Source organism: Barbatula barbatula (genome assembly GCF_947034865.1).
Source record: "Barbatula barbatula genome assembly, chromosome: 21".
Lineage (NCBI taxonomy): Eukaryota > Metazoa > Chordata > Actinopteri > Cypriniformes > Nemacheilidae > Barbatula > Barbatula barbatula.
The window spans coordinates 17,252,762-17,275,951 of record NC_136784.1 but is presented as its reverse complement, the minus strand read 5'-3'; the positions used below and the strand labels follow the sequence as shown (position 1 = coordinate 17,275,951).

Sequence of the window (23,190 nt, the reverse complement as noted above, 5' to 3'; positions counted from 1 at the left end):
CGCTCCGCCGTCGTGGCGCGGACCTCTCGAGGCAGCATGTGACTCATGGCCTTGGCGCGCTTTTGCGCCTCACCAAAATGCTCTACTACCGACTCCACAACGTCACCTAAGAGGCCGTAGGGAGTGATCGGTGCGTTCAGAAGGGACTTACGATCAGCATCCTTTAGATCCACCAACGTAAGCCACAGATGACGGTTGAGGACGACCATGAACCCCATAGACCTGCCGATAGCTTGTGCGGTGCGCCTAGTAGCCATCAGAGCAAAGTCGGTCGCCGCCCTCAGATCCTTCGTGGCATCCGCCTCCAGGCTGCCGCTATCCAGCGACGGAAGGATCTTAGCCTGGAACACCTGCAGCACCGCCATAGAGTGCAAAGGACTTTAGGTGCAGACCAGGATTTTCGCGCCGACCGAGGTGCAGACCAGGATTTCACCACGTGCTCGTGGATGTCTGGGAAAAACGGCGCACTCCTCTTCGACGTGGTCTGGCGGCGGCTTGCCTGAAAGTACCAGGAGTTGAGCCTACTTTTAGCCGGCTCTTCAGGTGAATCCCAGGCAATGTCGAGCTCGCTTACGGCCTTCTCGAGAACCCTTACGAACTCCTTGTGGAGGTCCGGGGGGCTCTCTGGATCGGGACGATCCCGCTCCGATCCTGCCCAGTCCTTGTCCGAGATGGACATGGAGGCATCATCCTCCTCGATGCCGAAGGAAACGGCGTCCGCGATGGAAGGCGGGGGATGAAGGCTCTTGTCCACGTAGAGGACTGGGGAATGAGGTGACGGCAGAGGACGGGGGCCCGGAGCCGGGTGGGTGGACTCACCAGTGGCTCGTTGGCGGCGGTGAGCCTCGACCCTATGAGTCCACGAGCGATGTTCCTGCGAGTCCTCAAGACACGCGCCGGCAGGTCCGCACAGTGCGCGCAATCAGACTCGCAGAATGCATCCTCCGCGTGAGCGAGGCCCAGGCAGGCAATGCAGTGCTTTTGAGTATCCTGCGGGCGAATGGGGCCTGCGCAAAGACGACAGAATGAAGCCATCGGATGCGGTGAAAGAAGTTCTAGTTGCGTCTTCAACGATGGCAGCGTGAAAAACAAGATTCTGAGGATTGTCGTCACATGCACTTTATTTATACTGTCTAGATTCGTCAGTATTTGCATACTGTGCATGTCTTGCGACAATTGGCCAGCTTTTTTACTGGCGTTATCCTATAGGACTTCAGGAAAAGTGAAAAAGAGGAGGAGTTTCATATGCGGTCTTCACAATGTCGAAGTGACCGCTCTTGAAAGGGAACCTTGTTTGCAGTCTGACGTTAATGCTATCGGCTCGATAGCCATGACTATATTCCAGCAAATGTTTTGAAAACGTCTCGGTTACGTATGTTACCTCTGTTCCCTGATGGAGGGAACAAGACGTTGTGTCGAAGCTGACAGATGGGGTTCGCCCTTGAGAACCAATCATCTCTGACTGTTTTGAAAAGGCCAATGAAATTGGCGAATGAAATTTGCATGCCGGGCTCCGCCCCCGGATATCCGGGCATAAAAGGGGAGCCGGCATGCTCATTCATTCACCTTTTGTGCTGAGGCCCTGAGAGCATCTCGTGACTGCTGCAGCGGACGGCTATTGTCGTGGCATGAAGCACACAACGTCTTGTTCCCTCCATCAGGGAACAGAGGTTACATACGTAACCGAGAGGTTCCCTTTCTGTCGGTAAATCACAACGAGATAGAACAACGTGTCCTCTCCTGACACCCCGTTCGGTGGGGAAATTATTAAAGAACCGAACAATGTTACTTCATGCGGCTGTGCAGACCCATCTGCGAATGAGAATAAAGTATCTTGAGAGTGCTTAAAACCATTCCAGAAGCAAGCATTTTAATTGCTCTTGCGGTGCTTTCATTTAAGGATGGTGACACCGGTAGATCTGCACAGACGTCATTAGATGATGATGAAGAATCCTTTTTTTGAGGCGGCTCAAGCAAACGCACAGTCTGAAAAAAACAGTTCACAGAAATGAAACGGTCTAGACTAGTGTACATCAGGTACTTGAAGAACACAGACGTTGGAGATAACACAGGAGCATGCGTTGGAGATAATCACTCAGGAGAAAAACTATGAATTACCATCAGAAGTGGACCTCTCTCTTACACTTACACTTACACTTAATGTGTATTAACAAGACCAGACCAAAACTGAATCTGAGGTGCTATTAAGTGGTGGTGCTGCTGGTGATGAGTGAGATGTGGATCAGGTGTGGTGTCATGGCTGATGGAGGTCAGAGGATTACATAGTAAACAGGCAGAGGAACAGACACATTTCATATGTTGTCTGATATCACCTATGGTCAAAATAACCTGAGGGCACAGGAAGATTATTGAGTATTTTGTATAACCATATATTATCTGAGTATTTTCTTTTATAACCATATATTATCTGAGTATTTTCTTTTAACCACAATTAGTATTTTCTATATCTTCATTTATGCATGCATTTGAATATTAATCTACATATCATTTCCTTTCACATTAAGAGTTATTAGAGATATAATCAGAAACCATATTTAACCACATTTAATTCAAGATGATTTAATTACTTAATGTTACAATCAGTATACCAGTTTAATGATTATTTACATAAAAATACTTATATAGCATGTTTAAGAATACTTTTCAACGTTTTACAGCAATATAAAATCCAGAGATGTCAGTTTGGCCTAAGGTTCAAATAAAGTTTAGAGGATGACATGCAGAAAACACTTTTTACATAGAGCACCTGCGCGTACCCCACACACATTTTTTGTAGACAAATTTTATTAAATTTAACTTATTGCATGCAGTCAAGGATGCTAGCCTGTTCATTATTACGCTAAAAACAATACTCAAAAACATGAGTTCAGTTTTAATAAAGCCTTATCGTATGCCAAGAACGACTCATGATATGCAATATGCAATAGCATATGGTCAAGGATGCATTATGAGTTCACCAAGTTGTTTTGCCGGAAGAAAACCGGAAAAGTGGCCAAATATGGGCACATTAATTATTTGTCTATGCGCCAACCAAGATTCCACAATTAAAAACGTATCCTGTTGCCTGTGATCTATTGGTGGCAGAAATAGGGGTATTGGTCATTAAAAATAAGAGAGATAACGGGAACTTACTTGATTGGTGTAACGGACGAACCCCCTGCACAAGTTTTTACTATAAATATGGGCTTGAAAACACTGTATTTTCAGATGCTTTGGGAAGATCTCACTTTGTTTGATTCGAACAAATAAAGTTTACTCTTTGACACCTGGACCTTCTTTGTTTGAGCAATTTTTTGAAACTACAAGAGCAATTTTCCACAACAAGATCTGCAGAAATAAATAACAAACATGTTCCATGATCTTATGTGGGTTCAAGTGAAAGCAAGTCACAATTCTCCCACAAGATGAAATCTGAAAGTTCTGTTTACAATGGAGGGGAAAAACAAAGAGAAAGGACAAATATCTTCTAAGATAACCCTGACCTGTCCATTAATTCCTCTACATTGAGATATAATTAATTAATAATTATAACAAATAATTATTGTCTAAAATATAATGTGCTTATAATGCTTGTAGGTTGGAAGTGATAAAAGATTTAGCCATAAAATGAAAATAAATTACATTAGCTAATGCCCACACCTACCCGAACCCTAAACCTTACATTACAATAATAGTGTGTGTAATGCCCAGTGGAGGTAGCTGTATATTTGATTTTTTCACACACATTCAAGTGACTGCTTTCGCGCACAGGCCAGGCCCTCATGGGTTGTTACAGCTGCAGATTTGCTATAATCATATGAAAGTACATGTTTTTGTGTGCATGCACCTGCATTTATATACTTCCTCTATTCATAAATTTGACTAGTTTACAAACAGGAAAAATTTCCACATCCACAATACAAAATGTTATGTTTATTGGTTTGAGTTACTAGGAGTATGCTCCAAATAAGATTGTTGTCATGTAATTTATACTGATTTATAAATTTACTAATCTACCCCATTCATTAATTTATTAATTCATTATTGATTCTTAAATCAATGCATTGGTTCATTGTGAAATATTTTGTGACACAGCACTTTCACCAGCAGAGGCCATAGTCGAGCTCTGATAAAAAGCTTCGCGCTTTGATTCAAAAAGCTTCTAGTAATTAACCTTTTCCGATACAATTTTGTTAAAAGCTTCAGTGGTTCAGAAAGATTCACTTTGCCATCACTATTAATGTTACATTTTTAATAAAATGTTCTTGTAATATGATACATTGCCAAATTTAGAACTTTAGAATCTTGCCTTCAACATTCTGAAAAAGTTTTGAGGGGGTTGTTTAGATAACAGATTATACAATATTATTTTATAACCATTAAACATTGTTCCATAATAAGAAAAAAGAACACACTGTATTGGAAGAACAAGCTTAACATGAGACTATTCTTATCACTGGAAAAGTGCTTGTTCTTTTAACAGTATAGCTTGTGTTTATTACAATTAAGGTTTAATAGAAATTAGATTTTACGTGGTCGTTGTTTCCTTATAATGGACTTTAAAGTGGGAGAAAAGCTTAAAGCAAGATTTGTCAGGACTCGTTCTTTAAACAGCAGTTAGTGTTCATGACAAGGTTTGACAGAAATTTGAGCTCACCTGGTCATGTTTAGATACGTTAAACCTGGTAGATTCAGGTTTACAAGCCCCTTTTATCTCCTTTTTCTCAGTCAATACTCGCATTTGACCCCTTTATGAAAATCAACGTTTAGTAAATAATAAATTGAACAATTTGAACGAGTTGAACAATCAAAAAACTACGCAAAACATGGATATTTTGAGTTTGTTATTGTGAATTCCTATTGAGAAAATCACTTGCTGCTCTCCATTGGCACATGACGTGCAATTACGTCATGTGCCAACAACCTATAGTGATGTTTTGCTTCCCAAGCATCACTAATAATAACATACCTTATTATTAACACATTATAAATACCTTTTAAATAGAAGTTATTGTTAAGGTTATTGTTTGTAATATGTTGCCATGGCTTCACATCCTGGACTGAGGTACGAAATGTATCCCTCCCTGGTAGGGTGCAGCAGACCATTGTCATGTGCATTAACCCCTGGTCAAACACAGCCAAGCTGTTTTGATTCACATAAATCACAATTTAAGGTGTTCTAGGAGTACAACTAACTTTCATGACAGGATGTGAATCAGACTGGTGAAAAAAAATCTACCATGATTCAACACAAATTACATCTGGTCTCTTTTCCCCACAAAGCCACACCTTCATGTAGAATGGACTGAAAGCCTACCTCCTCGTACAAGCTGTTCAAATATAACATGCACTTCATTCACCATCAGAAGAGGCTCAAGTAACTGTATTATTTTTCCGGAAGTGCTTCAACCAGAGGAATACTCTTTCATTCTTAGAATTTTAAACAGATTTTAATTGGAGAATTATGAGAACGGGCCAGAGTGCGTTACTTCATACTGGCGCAGCACTGTGCATCCTGCTGTTTGCTGCAACAAGTAAGTGAATATTTAGTGAAATGTTTTTATAATTTTATAAAAATACTTTTCACTTATTTTCTTTAAGGGCTCCCATAGTTATCAGTCACTGTAGATAAGGGTACGGAGGCATATGTACGGAGCCTGTGTCTGTTTTATGCGTGATTGGCTCTGTACTCTCTAAATAATGATGGTTTATTTTTAAGCCATGGTTGGGTCAAAAGGGATTAACCTTTGGCTTGGGTTATAAATGATGTTGGGTTGTTTGAGTTCAAAATGCTGGGTTGTTTTAGCCAACAGTTGGGTAAAATGTGAATATTTTCATAATTAATTTATCCCAACAGCTGGGTTTGTCCCTTGATGACATTTTCATAGTTCTTATGTTGAAGCAATACAATCTTACATACCTTCTGTACCTTTCTGTACCTTCAAGGTGCTCAGCCAATCAGTGTTTTACAAATTCTTCAACTAATCCAGTCGGCCCCTAAGAGTTACCCCGAACCTGTCTATGCGTTTTCCCTCTGCATGGAGATCACCAACCGTGTCTTCAATGATTCCCTTTTCAATCATACCACACAGGAGTACAAGCATATGCATGCTGAAGTTTCCGGAGCTGTAAGTGTATTCAATTAAAATGGATTAAACAATGAATTGCAATTTTCTATTGCAATTTTCTAAACACAACCTTGTTTAATATGTACAGCTAAACATCATATTCAATTGCTCTAAGTGCAACACAAGAAACAGCTACAGGGGGGTAAAAGCAATGAAGTTCAGGTTAGATTTTAGTTTATACTTAAGTGATTTTTCGATCTCAACTGAGGATAAAGGAAATAGAGGACACAACTACATGTTTTTGCATTGTATATTACATTACATGTCTCAACAATAACCAATTATCTATTTTTGTTTGACTACAGTAAAGGGTCTGTGGTGGCAAATTGTACCATTTTGTTCCAGACCATTTTCATTAACAACGTTGTTGTCAAAAATTTGTTCCTGACTGCAATTGACAACAACCTTCACCCTAACGGTCTTGAAATCAACAAAGATTTCACTAAAGGTAAGCATCCACTTACATTTTAGCTGTTTGAAATGTCCATATCTGAAGTAATGTTTTACAACAATATGATTCTAAGATGTTATATGCCACACAGAAACAGTCACACCCATCTGGCATTTTGTTAAGACCACAACTCCTATGGCAAAAACAACTCCCTCTACAATCAAGGCTTCAGGTGGGGTCAGCATAACTAGAGCAAGAACTAAACTTTCCACAACAAAACCACAACCTAATGAAAGTATAAAAAAGACAACTGCTTGTCTCCATCAATTAATTTTCAAAAGTTTCCCATAAACACAGGATTGTCAGGGCAGAGAACTACCACAGCCAAACGGGGAAGTGGGACTCAGCCTCCTGTTCTGTCCACCTTCCTGAGCTCAGTGGCAAATCCCCCTCACAAGGGGGTTCCTGGTTGGGTCATTGCTTTAATGGTGTTGGCATGTGTCACTCTGCTACTCATCCTCATCCTCATTCTGCTGGTAAAAACAACCTATTTGCTTAAATAACTTTATAATAAATAAATAAACGTGCTTTAATCCCTTATTCTGAGCCCCCTTTCTAAACACAATCCAGGAAATGTTAACAGCATGTTTAAACAAGGACATACATTTTATTTTGACATTGGTGGGGAAAGGTTTGAGCACTGTTTACTTGACTTATTTAAACCATAACATATTTTAACAAAATGTAATAAAATAAAGCAGTTTAATAAAATATTTGTAACTTTTAAATTACCTTATTTTAAACCTTTCAAGTACCTTATTTATGACTGCAACAAGTCAAAAAGAAAAAATGTACAACATGTTTTATTTGATGCAAGTGAAATAATAATAAAACCTAAACCAGCTAATTTCCTTGAGATATATACTGTATATCACACTGTACTTATTCAGTAGCCATCACAGAACACATGGAATTCTTTACTAAATTTTGTCAGTTGAATGAAACCACATTATAAGTTACCTTCATAAATATAAACAAGTACAGACACACACTAACGTTTAAGTTTGCAACTCAACCTATTAATATGGCATTGTCGTGTAATGGGAAAAACAATGTCCCCGAATCAAGATGTAATCCGACTTTTGTCAATAAAACTCTTGGTAAGAATGTTTTCTTCCTCGCTTTCCGGTAGACTGCTCAGTTGGCTTAGAATAGCAACGTGCCAACAATGCGTGTGAACACACCTGGTTTTCAGACCAGCACGCTCATGGGTGCACAAATGGGGCAAATGCTTTTGCTTTTTACGTTGTGCAGGACGTGAAAATTAAAACTGCGTCAGACTCGGACTGAAACTAGCAAAAAATACTTGTGTCGTGCCTGGCATGATAGGGCCCTATATTTTCAGCGTTAGTGAGAGAAGGCAAAGCCAATCATAAAGCTACGTGGTTTAGAGAGAGGGGACTTAAGAAAGGCAAAGCCAATCAGCGACATGAGTCACAAAAGCAGAACTCATTGCAAGTCAAGTCAATTTTATTTATATTGTGCTTTTCAAATTTTTTATTGTTACAAAGCAGCTGTACATAAAACATATTGACTATAAGCATAACATTTAAAGTTATACAAGTAAAAAGAAAAAAGTTGAAAACACAGAAGACAGATGAGACACGCAGCGCCGAAAATAAGGCTGTTTTTTGCGCAGCAGGGAGGGCTAATGGCCAAAACAAAGTGGAGGAAGAAAACAAAACAATAAGTGTAACAATGTACAGAATGTGACAGAATCCCCTCCCTTAAGGATGCCTCTTGGCACCTTTGAGGAAATTCCCACGGGTATGGTGGAAATGGGCTATGAGAGCGCGGTTCTGTATGTCGTGAGCCGAAACCCAGCATCTATCCTCTGGACCATAGCCCTCCCAGTCCACCAAATACTGATGACCTCTACCCTAGTCTCCTAACATCGAGGAGTCGGCATACCGTGTAGGCGGTCGAACCCTCGATGAGCCAGTGAGGCAGAGGGGCTGAGGTCTGGGGTTGGAGAGGGGAGCAGATGATGGTTTTGACACGTGAAAAACCTGGTGGATGCGCTGGATTGGAGGTGGCTGATTGAAGCGAACCGTTACTGGGTTGAGCACCTTGGTAACGGGGTATGGACCTATAGTTTTGGCCCAGGGGTATTTTACTAAGGGGTAGGTCGGAGGTGGACAACCAGACCCTCTGCCCGCAGACGTAGCATGGGGGCTTAAAACGGCAACGGTCAGCTGCTGCTTTGTTGCGTTTTCCTGTGCGGATGAGAGCGCATCTGGCAATCCTCCAAGTGCAGACGCACAGCGGAGCCTGCTTCTTGCGAGGGGAATAGAGGAGGCTGGTAACCTAGGAAGCACTGAAAGGGCGTTAACCCCATTGACGAGACCTAGAGGGAGTTGTGCGCGTTCTCAACCATAGCTAGTCTGTCACTCCACGACAATGGTCCGGCTGATGTGATGCAGCGCATGACTCTCTCTAATTCTTGGTTAACTCCGTTGGTCTGCGGGTGGTAACCATAGGACAGGCTGGCTGTCGCCCCAGAAGTAAACAGAACTCTGTCCAAAACTTGGAGATGAATTGGGGACCCCAATTCTCGTGTCCGAGACCACGTCCATCGGGAGGCTGTGAATCCGGAAGACGTGGTCCAAGACAATGATCGCTGTCTCCCTCGCTAACAGTTATTTGAGGAGGGGAATAAAATGAACCACCTTCGAGAACCTGTCTACCACCATAAGGACCACGGAATTGCCATGGGATGGGGGTAGCCACTGGGTACCGGTTGAAGCCCAAATCAGGTTCAAGTAACTTATGTTTGCCTACAGGACCATATACTGGATCTGCACCGGCATACTTTCACATCCTCCTACACTCCTACACCCCATCAAGAACCCTGCGTTCAGCAAACGAGCAGCCCCTTGTAATGCCTTCTCATACGGGCATTAAATCGCTTTCCAGCTCATTCTCCTTCACAACTCCTTCCTGGTGGAACATTCTTCCTAACGCGGTCCGGTCAACCACATCTCTCACAACCTTCAAAAAACTACTTAAAACACACATCTTCTGTGAATACTTGACAGACAAATAAAAAAAAAACGGAGAGCCAGGCAAAAATCGACTGGAGTGGCCAGCTCGCTCAAGCCATCAAGTGTCCAGGGGAGTTCGAGCAAGTGTATCTTATCCTGGATGAGCTAGGCCTGTCCATGAAGGAAATGGTCCCACAGCACCTTGTCGTTCCATTCACTGGACAAGGCAAGTGTACAGAACTCAATGGTGTACTCAGACACCGACCGGGAACCCTGGTGGAGTAGTGAGAGGGCACGAGCCGCCTCATTCCCCAGCGCTGATTGGTCAACCATCTTCTGTAACTCCAGGGAGAAGCCACTGAAGGAGTCACAATACTCGCTCCCTTTGTCCCATACTGCCGATCCACACTCTCTGGCTACTCCTGCCAGGTGCATGATGACAAATGTGACCTTGGACCGCTCGGTGGAGAAGCAGGAGGGCTGCAATGAGAACGTGAGAGAACATTGGGACAAAAGGAGTGGCAAGAGGTGGACTCACCCGAGTAAGAAGGTGGGTTAAGACGGGGTTAAGAGTTGCGTGAGACGGGAGCTGCTTCAGCAGCTGGAATCCCGGACAGAGCTACAGAAAGTTTAACAGACAGGAACACAGGCCGAAGGTATACACAAACACGATACTAACTCACATGGAATGAAGGCAGGGAACAGAATTAAATATTTCCCAGGATGAAATAAGTTGCAGGTGTGGGCAGATGAGACACGCAGCCGCAAATAAGGCTGATTGCTTAGCAGGGACGGCTGATGGCCAAAAGAAAGTGGAGGAAGAAAACTAAACAATAAGTGGGTCAGCTGTGGCCTAATGGTTAGAGCGTTGGGCTTGTGATCAGAAGGTTGCTGGTTCTAATCTCAGTGCCAGCAGGTCATGACTGAAGGGCCCTTGAGCAAGGCACCTTACCCCTGATTGCTCTGCAGTAATGTGACACTGTATAAAACTACTTGTAAGTCGCTTTGGATAAAAGCGTCTGCCAAATGAATAAATGTAAATGTAAATGTAAGTGTAAAAAGTTACAGAATGTGACACTCACAACTACACACACACGGACGTGCACATATCTACACATGCACACACGGGCGCGGACAGTGCATTGGAGAGAATGAGACTTAACCCTTTGTGTAGCCCAAAACGTTGTACAGAATGTGGTCTTAAAAGATTTTTTTATTTCAATTAAATGATTCCTGGGTAAATAAATGTTCAATGAAATAATAAGTAAAACCACAAGACACAGACGAACAACAGAAGTTATATATAAATGAAGATGAATTGTTTGGTAGAAAAATTAGTTTACACATGTTCAGTAAAATCATAAATCTTATAGCTCTCCTTCCATATTAAGCAAGGACAGGAGCAGGATGTACATAGATCACCTTAAAAGATAATTTTAATTACATACTGTATGTGTACAGTAGCGGTTTTAGGCACGGGCGAACCGGGCAGTCACCCGGGGCGGCATTTTTTCATGTCACATGGGGGGCGACACCGGCACGCCGTAGAAAAAGAAATTGGGCCGGGCGCGAAGCGGTTTCCTATTATCTATGTATCTATCATTCATTCATTCATTGTGTGGGGAATTGGCAAATTGGCGCCCCTGCGTGCTGAGAAGGTGCCGTGTGTGTGAAGGGGAAAGGGGAGGGGCGCACGCAGGGGATAGCTCACCTCTGGGTGTTCACACCGAACACGAATGAAGCGTTAAGCGCGAGCGATTTACACGTTAAGTCAATTCGAAGACGCGATGACCTACTTGCGGTGCGATTCGCGCTAATGAGCCTATTGAGCGTTCGCGTGATTCGCGCGAGTTGAAAAATCTGAATTTGGGCGAAAATTCGCGCTGCCAATCAGTAGCTTGCTCTAGTAGGGCCGTGATTATTTACATTTACATTTAGTCATTTAGCAAACGCGCTTTTATCCAAAGCCACTTACAAAGAGTTCGGGGAGCAATAATATGTCATACAAAGAGCAGTACAATAGGTGCTTATACAAAGTTAGTGTCAACAAAAGCTAGACCAAGTTGAGAGAAGAGTGTAGTGTCCGTTTTTTTTATTTATTTTTTACTTGTCTGTCAGGTATTCGCCGAAGATGTGCGTTATTTGGAATAAATTATTATGACTTAGCGAGCGGCGGAAGCCCCTCCCATGACGCGAATTCAATTAGTGGGCTAAAGTCAGTCACACACGTCCTGGACTTTCTTCCAAATAACGCACATTTTATCTATAATGCAATGAAAACAGACCTAGTTCCTGCACATCTTTGTTTTTCTGAATTGTGTGAAATGGCTAATAAAAAATAAGTAATACATAACGATTATGGCCGTGAATCGTTTCCTGAGTGACAGTGTTGGGGCGGGGGAATCTGTTGATTGTCTATTGCCAAATAAACAGAGATGGACAGGAAAAGGTCAAAGCCATCGGCTGCACAAAAAAACTGATTTGTTCAATTGAGAAATATAATTTTCTCTTTCACTTATGTTAATATGACGGTTTGTCATAATTTTGTGGGTGTTTTATTTTTATTTATACATTTTTCTGGGAGGGGGTGGGGGGGCGCTCAAAGGTGGTCTCGCCCGGGGTGCAATTCAATGTAGAACCGCCACTGTATGTGTATAAAAGCATGGTTGTTACAAGTAACATGTCTACTCTCTCTGCAGTTATGCTGCTGGTGCTTTCATAAGAAAAACAAAAAGGATGAAGCTACTAAACAGTCAGAACACACACCTTATGAAAGAACTTCTTTCAAGGAACATCTTCCCACATACAGCTCACACACTCCACCGACCAACCACAACTTAACAGTCATTGTAAGAGCACCTCTGCAGCCCTTAATTTGTCTGTCAAATTCAAGGGTTCTTACTAAGAAAGTATATTACATCAAGCACTGTATTAAAATAATTCTGTAGATAAAAAAGACAATATAGATATAACACTATAATGGCTGTTTACAAATTCTAGTGTGTGCAAATGTTATATATAATCATAATTGTAAATATCTTTTATTACAGCTGATTTAGAGGTTTCCTTTTAAAAACATAATGTGATCTCTTTAACAGGGCGATCCCGAGCTTAAAAAACATGGCAACCGCTCCAGGGTGTATGTAGTGAACCCACAGAGATGATGAACTCCATGGTAAAACAGGTACAAGATAAAACCATACTAAAAACATTTAAACAGTACCAACCAAAGACAATGTTTAGAAATAAATGCACCGTTGTAGACATTGATATCTGTTCTCAACCGCTAATGATGGTGGCATACAGGTAAATACATACAGATATTAGTGGGCAGAGCAGATCTTTTCAATTTAAACAAAGAGCGCAGTAACACAATGCACATCTATTTAATACATACATTGGTTTAAGGAGCAAGAGGCAAGGACCTCCTTTTAATAAACTGTTTACAATTGTGACACTAATACTTTGTCAATGTGCTTTGGATATAAGCGTCTGCTATAATGACTAAATGTCAATGTAGAAACACAAAGATTGGATTTAATTTTAGTCACGTTATTGAATTTGGGTTAAAAACGGTATTAAGTTCTTATATATGTATGATTCATTTGATAATACAGTGTTAAACAATATACAGTATGACATTGATTTATGACTACTGCTGGGAAAAGGTTTTCCCCTTAATAATTAATTTGTTCAAAATAATTAATTATATTTTATATAATTATTTTAATATTGTCAGACTAAGAAAACAAATATTGAATGAGTCATCTCAATAAAAATAAAGAAAGGGAGGGGTTTTAGCAATCAGGACCAACTCTTCACACGTTATTTAAATGACTCATTATAACTTACAGTTTACAATACTATAGATGGTGCAGTATTAATCTTAATAAATGTGATAAATAAAGCTGCAAGCAGCAATGACAAGCCCAAGTACTTAGGTGGCATCACTCCATGGTGGCTCTCAGAAAACAATGCATGTTGGGTACATGTCCACAAGAGGGTAATGAACTTGGTCAGTGAACTATTTCAAAGTATGTTAAAAGTGACACACTACCTACTGGCAGTTGATGCCTTGCCATGGCAGTATCGATCAAATATCAAAAAACTGTTTTACATTTTCCCCTCCCTCCACACCGATATCTAAGCTTTTGCCTACAATGGACAGCAGCACTTCAATATCTTAGCACCATATTCCATAAGAAGAGTAATCAAAAGTTTACTGCATGCACTTTTGCAAAATCCTAAATGTTGGTCATTCTGTTGCACATCGTTTAAGTTGATGAGAACTACAGTGCACGTATGTGCGTACATGTATGCATGTTATTTTTACATAACAGGGCTACAAATCCTCCTATCACACCCTTGTGTCGTTTGCTCATGCCTAATCGCCTAATAGTCCCAGGAAAAACTAAAGGGCTTTACATCTGGCCTGCATCCCAGTCCATAATAAAATAACTGTAACAATCTGGAAGTTGGAATTGTCTTGAGACAGCAGTTAACATTAATATGTTAGCTACTGATTACTAATATGAGAACTATCTAAAGAACTGTGACATCACATTTTCAATATTTGTTTTTTAAACTGTATACTGCCTTAATATTAACAAATGCATATAATTGTTTTCAGAGTCATGAGAACTGGATTTATATGAAAGTCTAAAGATGGACGACACTAAAGCTTTCAATGGATGTGGTCTCAATAAAGATTGTAATAATGTGGACGCACCTTCATCATTACTATTTATAATTTTTGTATTATTATCATCTTTAACAATGTGCACATTGTTTTTAACGTATTTATTTATGATTTAATTGCACAACTATGGGGACATTTTGTTTCTGCTACTCTATTTCAGTATAATATAATTGTTTAACTCTTGTTGAGAAGCCTCATTACAGGTTAGAATAAGGCAAATTATTTTGATTGACCTGACTTAAGATTTAAAGATTTTATCTTTGACAATACATGTGGTGGGGTTTGTTAAGCTTTTTCTCCTGATTAAGGTCATACTTTTTTTAAGGTATTTTCGTTGTATTGGTTCTGTATTGTTGTTTATAGTTTCTGTGGGAATATGTTTATTATTACACTTACAAAACTTCTGAAATATCATGTATAACCATCTGAATAAATTGCAAGGTTGAAATTACAGTCCAATTATTTATGTCTTAATGAAATATAATTTTACATATCTAGAAATGACAAATTTACTTGTTATATAACACAATAATTATACTATACTGTACTTTACTGTACTGTACTGTACGATATAAATAACTTTGAATGAAATGTAAAATTATTGTCTTTTATATGTTCACTATAGGAGTTTTATGGACCAAAATATATTAATTTATCATTCCAAAGTACACAGATTACTCGAAACTCAGTATTCAGTATAACCAAGCTTCAAAACTACCATTCTACATGCCACTCCCAGTATCCTTTTGTAATGCCAACAATGCCACATTTTATTCCTTAAGCTAATATTTTATAATGGTGTAGTATAGTCTACATAAGATATCTAGGATCATTAAAGGCCTCAATATGAACGGAGTCACAGACCTTTTGCACTTGTTTTTTACAGCCTCTTCTGAAGCATTGAATAAAATTGTGTTGTTTGTCAAGCTCCATCTTACCTCGCAGATCTTCTTACTCCTCTTTCATCCTCCAGGTCTTTAAAATCTCCTTACAGGGCTCTTTTAGCTGTCCCTCGTTCACGTCTAAAACATAGGTTGATAAGGCCATTTCAGTTGCCGCCCCCCGTCTTTGGAATCACCTGCCATTGGACATCTGCCTTGCACCGTTAATTACAACTAAAACTATGCTGAAAAAATATCTTTACTCCCAGGCATTCTAATTGGATTGTATCTATGTTTTATGGTTTGCGTTGATTGTTTTATGTTTTAACCATTTGATTCTGTTCAGCACTTTGGCCAGCCCTGCTGAGATAATTTTGATATAAAACTTAACTTTACTTACTCACTTATTTACTATTGAATAAAATATATTTTTGAGGAGGTGTACGCCCTGCATATAAAAGTGTGCAGATTTTTCTTTTTTGGTGGCAATATGAACTGCACATGTATTCGTAGAGTTTTATTATAATGGTAGCGTGTGGGTTGTCATGATTCTGCCTTCTCTTGTCTTGATTTTCTGGTCTAGGTGCAGAATCATGACAGACCCACGTGTTTTATGTGAAGAGAGACGTATTATTGTCAATCAGGACATAATATGCGTTCTCTCCAGTCTCGTCATTGGCCCCGCCCCTCTCGTTCCTAGTATAGCTTTCCTCCTGTGTCTCATTACCCACACCTGCCCAGTGTTATCTCCTTGGTTAGTATCCCTATTTAATGCCCTCTTGTCTATTGTCTTGTGCTTGTTCGTTGCTCCAAGTACCCTGGTTTGTTATTCTTGTTACCGTGCTCGTGTTAAAGTTCCTTGTTAGATGTTTACTATCCCTTTGTTTTGTTATTAGTTTATCTTTGCCCCCCCCATGGGAAGTGTTTGTTTTCAGTTTTGGATTTTAGTTTTGTCAGTGTTTTTCCCCATCGTCTGTGTTTGTTTTGTGTTAAAGTATTAAAGTCTTGTTGTTAACCCCTTCACTGCTGCCTGCACTTCGGTTCTTCCACAACGTTTACCCCTCGCTCACGACAGTGGGTGAGGACGTTTTAGCATGAGTCATTTTCATATTCTCCAGTCTTGTAAAATACTCATGAGTGCGCATAATAGAAGCTTCAGTTTTACTCGCCTCCACGTACTTGGTTTTAAAAAAACTAAAAATTTCCCGCAACCCTGTCTTCCCATTCTTTCTGATCGCTCACACCGGTTCTTAGTTACCTCATCACCTGCGCACCTGTAGCCACTTTCCTCATTTCAGCCTTTCCATTAATTAACCTATTTTCCCATGTCTCGTGTCAGTTCGTTGCTTTTTGCCGGTACTGACAGCCATAGCCTTGTTAGTGAATAGCCTTGCAGTTACCTTAGCCAAGTAATTTTGCCTTGTCCTAGCTCTCTTCGTCTTAGTTTTTTATTTACCTTGTGCATGTTTTTCTCCAGTGCCTTAGATCCTTTAAGTTGCCACGACACCTGGCCAACACGCTCCTGTCGGCATTACAGACCCTTGGCTGGTGGCACCAGAGCGTTTTTTTGGAAGCTCTGGAAGGGTAGAGCCTGCTTCCCGCAGCCCAGCTCTCCAGTGGAGTTCGGACGTGTCGAGCTTCACTCCCAGGAAATGCTTTGTTCTCCCAAGTGGATTGCTTCTCTCCGTTGGAGTTAGACGGGTCGAGTTTCCCCCCTACAGGCACAACTGCCAGATTTGAGGAAGAAGCCACATGATTCCACACCTCAAGGCTCGGACACATATCTATAGATTTTTTAGAAGTTTTAAGTTTACTAATGCAAGAAAAGCTGTTTGTTTCTATTTTCAAATTGAAAACAGACTCCAATAGACGCCATATACTGAAACCCAACTATGAATGCTGTTTCAAAGAGATTTGTCGCAAACTATCATCTTACACTCGAAAATGCACGTAACAGTTTGCCGTTTTGGAGTTCAAATCAATCACTCAAAATTCAACAACTGTTTAACGGTAGAGATGTTTAACAACCAACAGTTTTATCAACAGATGCAAACCAAAAAAATATATGTCTTTTACGTGATTCATGTAATGTAATTAAGAAACAGCAATGGAGCCATTTTTTGCGTTTTATCAGAAAGACGATCAGGAATAAGTATGTGCATTTGTACAATCATCATACATATTCTTTTTACAAAGCTATTAACAGAAGCATACTATAAAGAACAGCTGTAATATATTTGTCACGGTTCATAAATCCTATGCCTCCTTCTCGTCTTGTGCTTGTTGTTTCAATCATAACACTCATCAGCGCTCATCAGAGATCCAGCTGCATCAAATTCCAGACACAGCTGCTGCCAATCCCAGCACCTTTAAATACTCACCACTTTCTAATTTCCTTTGTCAGATCGTTGTTGGTGTAGTCCCAGTCGTGTTGTTCCCGTCTATGATTCCAGTTGTGTGTTCTCTCTGTTCCTGTCAAGTCTCTGTGGATTACTGTTTTGTCTCGTCTGACCAGCACCGGGCTTCTGACCATCAAAGTCCCTGCGCCACTCACCCTGCTAACATATGGACTTCCTCTATTCCTTCTATTGTTCAACACATTTACATTTATTCATTTGGCAGACGCTTTTATCCAAAGCTACTTACAAGTAGTTTTATACAGTGGCACTTTACTGCAGAGCAATCAGGGGTACGGTGCCTTGCTCAAGGGCCCTTCAGTCATGACCTGCTGGCACTGAGATTAGAACCGGCATCCTTCTGATCACAAGCCCAACGCTCTAACCATTAGGCCACAGCTGAACACAATAAAGAGTGTTCATTCGCAATTGCTTCCGAGTCTCTATCGTGACAGAATGATCTGACCATTGATCTGAGCGAGTAGCACTTCAGCAGCACTAGAGGAATTTTTTAACAGTAGCAGTCTTCGGATGGATTCCCAGGAGAAGAATCTCAATGATACAGCTCGCACTGTACAGGCATTAGTGGCGCAGGTGTCCGAGCTCACCCAGCAGCTCTAACATCTGCGAACTCCCACTGTGCCTCCTCCTACGCCGGTTATTCCACCACTGCTTGAGAGTCTCTCTCAGTCGGAGCCCCGCCTACCAGTGCCAGAGGCATATTCAGGTGAACCCAGTTACTGTCGAGCCTTTCTAACACGATGTTCCATGCATTTTTCTCTCCAACCCAGGACGTTCAGTAATGAGCGAGCCAAAATCGCTTTTGTGTTGACCAACTGGGAGAGCGGTGCTATGGGGAACCGCGGTGTGGGAGAATCAAGATCCATGCTGATCCTCGTTTCAGGACCACTCGGCCGAGATGAGACGGGTCTTTGACTGGGCCATCGCTGGAAGAGAGGCAGCGAGAGTATTGGCTGACTAACGACAGGGAGAGAGATCCGTATCTGACTTCTCGATCGAGTTCCGGACCCTGGCGACGGAGAGCCAATGGAACGAGGAGGCGCAGTGGGATATGTTCCTGCATGGGCTGGCTGACCGTGTCCAGAGAGAGATCTACACCATGGAGCTTCCCACATCTCTCAATGACTTGATCGCCCTGGCATTAAGAGAGGACGCACACGCCTATCCAGAGTCGAACGTCGAGTACAGCCCAAACGTCTTTCAGGAGGGTCCGAAGCCCAACATTTTGGAGGCGGGGACACGGTCAGCCCTGTCTACGATCAGGAACCCATGGCAGGTGGGGCGAGCTAGGCTTTCCTGGGAGAAGGAGAGGCGGAGATCCCAGGGCCTCTGCATGTACTGTGGAGGAGCCAGCCATTTTGCTTACAACTGCCCGGAAAAAGGTCCAGCCCGATAGTAAGTATAAGGCTACTATCGGGTGGAATCTCCACCAAGAAGACCTCATCCACATCCACTCTCCTTCCGGTAAGACTGAGATGGTCAACTCACTGTCACAACTGTGGATTCTGGGGCTGGATTCTGGATTCTGGGGCAGAAGTTCCAGATTTCCCTCAGACCCCTCACCCACCGGATTTCAGTACATGCTCTCAACGGCCAGGAACTCCCCACCATCTCACTCATCACCGAAGACATTACCCTCATCACATCAGGAAATCACACTGAAACTATCTCTTTTTTCATACTGGACACCCCTCGTGTACCCATTGTCCTTGGGCACCCCTGGCTTACACGTCACAACCCTAGAGTGGACTGGAAACTGAAATCTGTGTTGGCGTGGAGTAGTCATTGTCATAAGTCTTGTCTAGTGTCTGCCTGTCCATCTGTCTCTGTTCCTATGTTTCAGGAGGAGGCAGTGGATTTATCTAACGTGCCCACAGAGTACCTGGACTTGAACTGATTCTCTAGCCATTCATCCGCCATTCCTCTTCTCCAGCGGGGGCGGGATTCTTTTTCGTGGGGAAGAAGGACGGATCTCTGCGACCTTGCATTGATTACCGGGGGTTGAACAGCATCACTGTAAAGAATACTTATCCTTTACCGTTGATGTCTTCAGCTTTCGAGAGGTTGCAGGAGCGTCTGTCTTCACGAAATTGGATTTACGTAATGCTTATCATTTGGTCCGCATCAGGGAGGGGGATGAATGGAAGACCGCGATTTAACACCCCAGGGGGCACTTTGAATACTTGTTCATGCCTTTCGGGCTGTCCAATTCCCCCGGCGGTCTTCCAGGCACTTGTCAATGACATGCTGCAAGACATGCTCGATCAGTTCATATATGTCTACCTGGACGGCATATTGATTTTCTCTTCGTCTCTCCAGGAACATGTGAGCACGTCCAACAAGTACTTCAGAGGTTGCTGGAGAATGGGTTTTTTGGTCAAGGCAGAGAAATGTGCTTTTCATGCACAGTCTGTTCCTTTTCTAGGGTACATTGTGTCGGTTGAGGGAATGCGCATGGATCCTGAGAAGATTAAGGCTGTGGTGGATTGGCCTAGTCCAGATTCCCGTAAGGCCCTACAGAGGTTTCTGGGGTTTGACAATTTCTAGCGAGTGTTTTATTTGCCATTTCAGACAACTTGCCGCGCCCCTGACCGCCTTGACCTCCCCCAGAACGACGTTCAGGTGGTCAGACGCAGCCGAGGCTGCGTTTGCCAAACTGAAGGGTTGCTTTGTTTAAGCCCCCATTCTTATAACCCCTGATCCTTCACGTCAGTTCGTGGTGGAGGTCGATGCGTCAAAGGTGGGGGTAGGTGCAGTACTATCCCAGCGCTCTCCATCAAATGACAAAATGCACCCATGCGCGTTCTTGTCTCATCGTTTGTCTCCTGCCGAACACAATTATGACATAGGGAACAGAGAGTTGTTGGCAGTCAAGTTAGCCTTGGAAGAATGGCGCCACTGGTTAGAAGGGTCGGGGTACTTTTTATCGTTTGGACTGATCACAAGAACTTGGAATACATTAGAACCGCTAAAAGATCTCCAGGCAGGCTTGGTGAGCTCTTTTTTGTCGGTCGCTTTGATTTTACTCTCTCGTATCGCCGCAGTCCACCTCAACCTTCCTCCGGTGTACAGGAGGATTCATCCAGTTTTTCATGCATCCAAAATAAAGCTTGTTTTTCGTTCTCACATTAATCCGCCGGTCCCGATTTTCTTGGGTCAAACATTTCCAAAGTCAAGCCAACCACAAGCCTTTATTTGATTAAGACTTACCTGATTGAAAGACGTTTTTATATTTCATTTTCAGCAGCTGCCATGTTCTTTTTTATAGATGAAGGATTGCACCTAAATGAAAAAAGTATATCGAATAACTTAAGTTTTAGCAATAACATTATCACAGTGATCGAAAATGTTACTTACGCAATGATTTGAGAAGCAATATTCTCTCACTCCAATTTCCTTTCCTTTGCTGCTCTTGCTCTGTTTCTATGTGCTCATATTCACTGTATGCTTGCTTGCAACACTACATCCAATTCAATTGGCGAAAAGTAAGAGGCCACTTCTTCTCAGGTGCCTTGCCATGGTGAATCGTAATATCGGAGCTCCATTTATTATGGCTTTTTGTAGGAGTTGATTGAACTTACACAAATCAGCTGTTTCACATTTTTAACTCTGTGTTGGTTGAACCTCCTTATTGAAACGGGCCTCTAAAAAGGATCAACTGCTATGAGTGTGCGTGTGTGTGTGTTTGTTAGTTAGCTAGCTGTCAAGCCTTTTCAGAGTGAAATTGCGAGGACAGCATAAGACAGCATAGTCCGAGACAGCTGCGAGGACAACATAGTCCGAGTTAGTTTAGTGGCGGAATGATGCAAAAAGCCAGTGAAGCGCTTCTGTGGTGATACTGGTGGAATATCACATAGCTCTCAGCCAATCTGATTCAAGAACCAGAACGAACTGCTGTATAAACAATAATATCAAGAAAAGTAATAAATAGGCTAATTTAGATTTTTGTGCTTTTCTATTCCAATATTTGTCCAATATTATCTCAGAGTCTTGAGATAATAATAGGGAATTAATAGAAATAGCATTAATAAAATTAAATGAGTGGATGAGTAGCAATTTTTTATTACTGAACTCAGACAAAACTAAAGTGTTACTTATCGGACCGAAAAGCGCCCTACGTAACAACCAAGAATTCTGCTTAACTATTGATGGATGTTCCATAAAACCCTCATCTTCAGCTACGAATCTTGGCTTTATATTCGATAGTACTCTGTCATTTGAGAACCAGGTCGCCAACACCTGTAAAATTGTGTTTTTCCATCTTAAAAATATATCTAAACTACGTCATATGCTGTCACCATCAGATGCAGAGGAGCTTATACATGCCTTTATGACATCAAGACTAGATTACTGTAATGCACTATTAGGTGGTTGCCCTGCAGGCCTATTACAAAAACTCCAACTGGTCTAAAATGCGGCAGCTCGAGTTCTTACACGTACAAAAAAGTATGAGCATATTAGCCCGGTTCTGTCAACCTTGCACTGGTTACCAATAAAGCATTGCATTAACTTTAAAATCTTGCTTATTACCTATTAAGCCTTGCATGGTTTAGCTCCTCACTACTTGAATGAACTTCTCACATATTACAGTCCATCATGTGCACTACACTCCCAGGTGTCAGGTCAGTTGGTAATACCTATAATTTCAAAATCAAGTGCAGGCGGCAGATCCTTTTCCTATCTAGCGCCTAAACTTTGGGACAGTCTTCCCTGCACTGTCCCGGAGGCAGACACACTCTGTCAGTTTAAATCTAGACTAAAGACGCATCTTTTTAATCTTGCATACACTACACTATCATAATATATATTTCAAAGATCTAGGCTGCACTAGTTGGATCAACCGGAACCAGGAAAACTTCCAATAACAATTGATGCATTTGTTGCATCAAAGAGTGCAGAACAGTACTCTACTCTCAGCCAGTCTTGTCTCATTGTTCCAAGGTTAGTAGAGCGGGCAGGATGCAGTCCAAGGTTACCGGAGCAGGCAGGGCGCAATCCATACCCAGACCTGATAATGCTTTGATGATAAAGCTGGACGAAGGACGTGGCAACTCTACAAAGCTTCAGCCGCTATTAGATTATTAATGATAATTTTAAACCTAACTTTTGTTATTTTGCCTTGTTGTGCAAGCACTGTCGAGCTTGTGCAGAGGCAGCAGTTTTTGCCAGAAGGGAACTGGAATCCCCTGGTTAGGCCTGGTTTCCCTCTGAGGTTTTTTTCTCCTCCAATGGAGTTTTGGGTTCCTTGCCACCGTTTGCATACTGCTTTGCACTGTTTGCCTGGCAGGGGGGGGGTGCTAGAATTTGATAGTCTTATTTAGTTAACACTGCATATAGGAATTTGTGTGTCTGATATTTGACCTGTGTTTTGACTTCCATAACCTTTTATGTTTTACTTATAGTCAACGTTTTCTTGTATAGCTGCTTTGTAACAATGAAAATTGTAAAAAGCGCTATATAAATAAAGCTGACTTGACTAATAAATATTTGGTTCTTTACTTAATATTGACATGATAATTATGTTATTTCACATAATAAACATTCATTGAATCTTGTTTGTATAAATTCCCATCTGTATAAATAATTTCGATAAATGTAATATACAACATAATCATTTGGGTGTAGTTAGC

General features: G+C 41.6%; 1 protein-coding gene across 1 annotated transcript; it reads left to right on the top strand.

Moving 5' to 3' along the window:
• Window positions 1–5,354: 5,354 nt before the first annotated feature.
• LOC306910066 (uncharacterized protein) lies at window positions 5,355–14,855 on the top strand. The gene is made up of 9 exons (XM_079484286.1): window positions 5,355–5,534; window positions 5,947–6,128; window positions 6,217–6,290; window positions 6,434–6,576; window positions 6,671–6,751; window positions 6,877–7,055; window positions 12,263–12,412; window positions 12,662–12,747; window positions 14,194–14,855. Exons 1-8 carry the CDS (start codon window positions 5,465–5,467, stop codon window positions 12,725–12,727), a joined length of 945 nt encoding a protein of 314 aa, XP_079340412.1. The 5' UTR covers window positions 5,355–5,464; the 3' UTR covers window positions 12,728–12,747; window positions 14,194–14,855.
• Window positions 14,856–23,190: the final 8,335 nt, after the last annotated feature.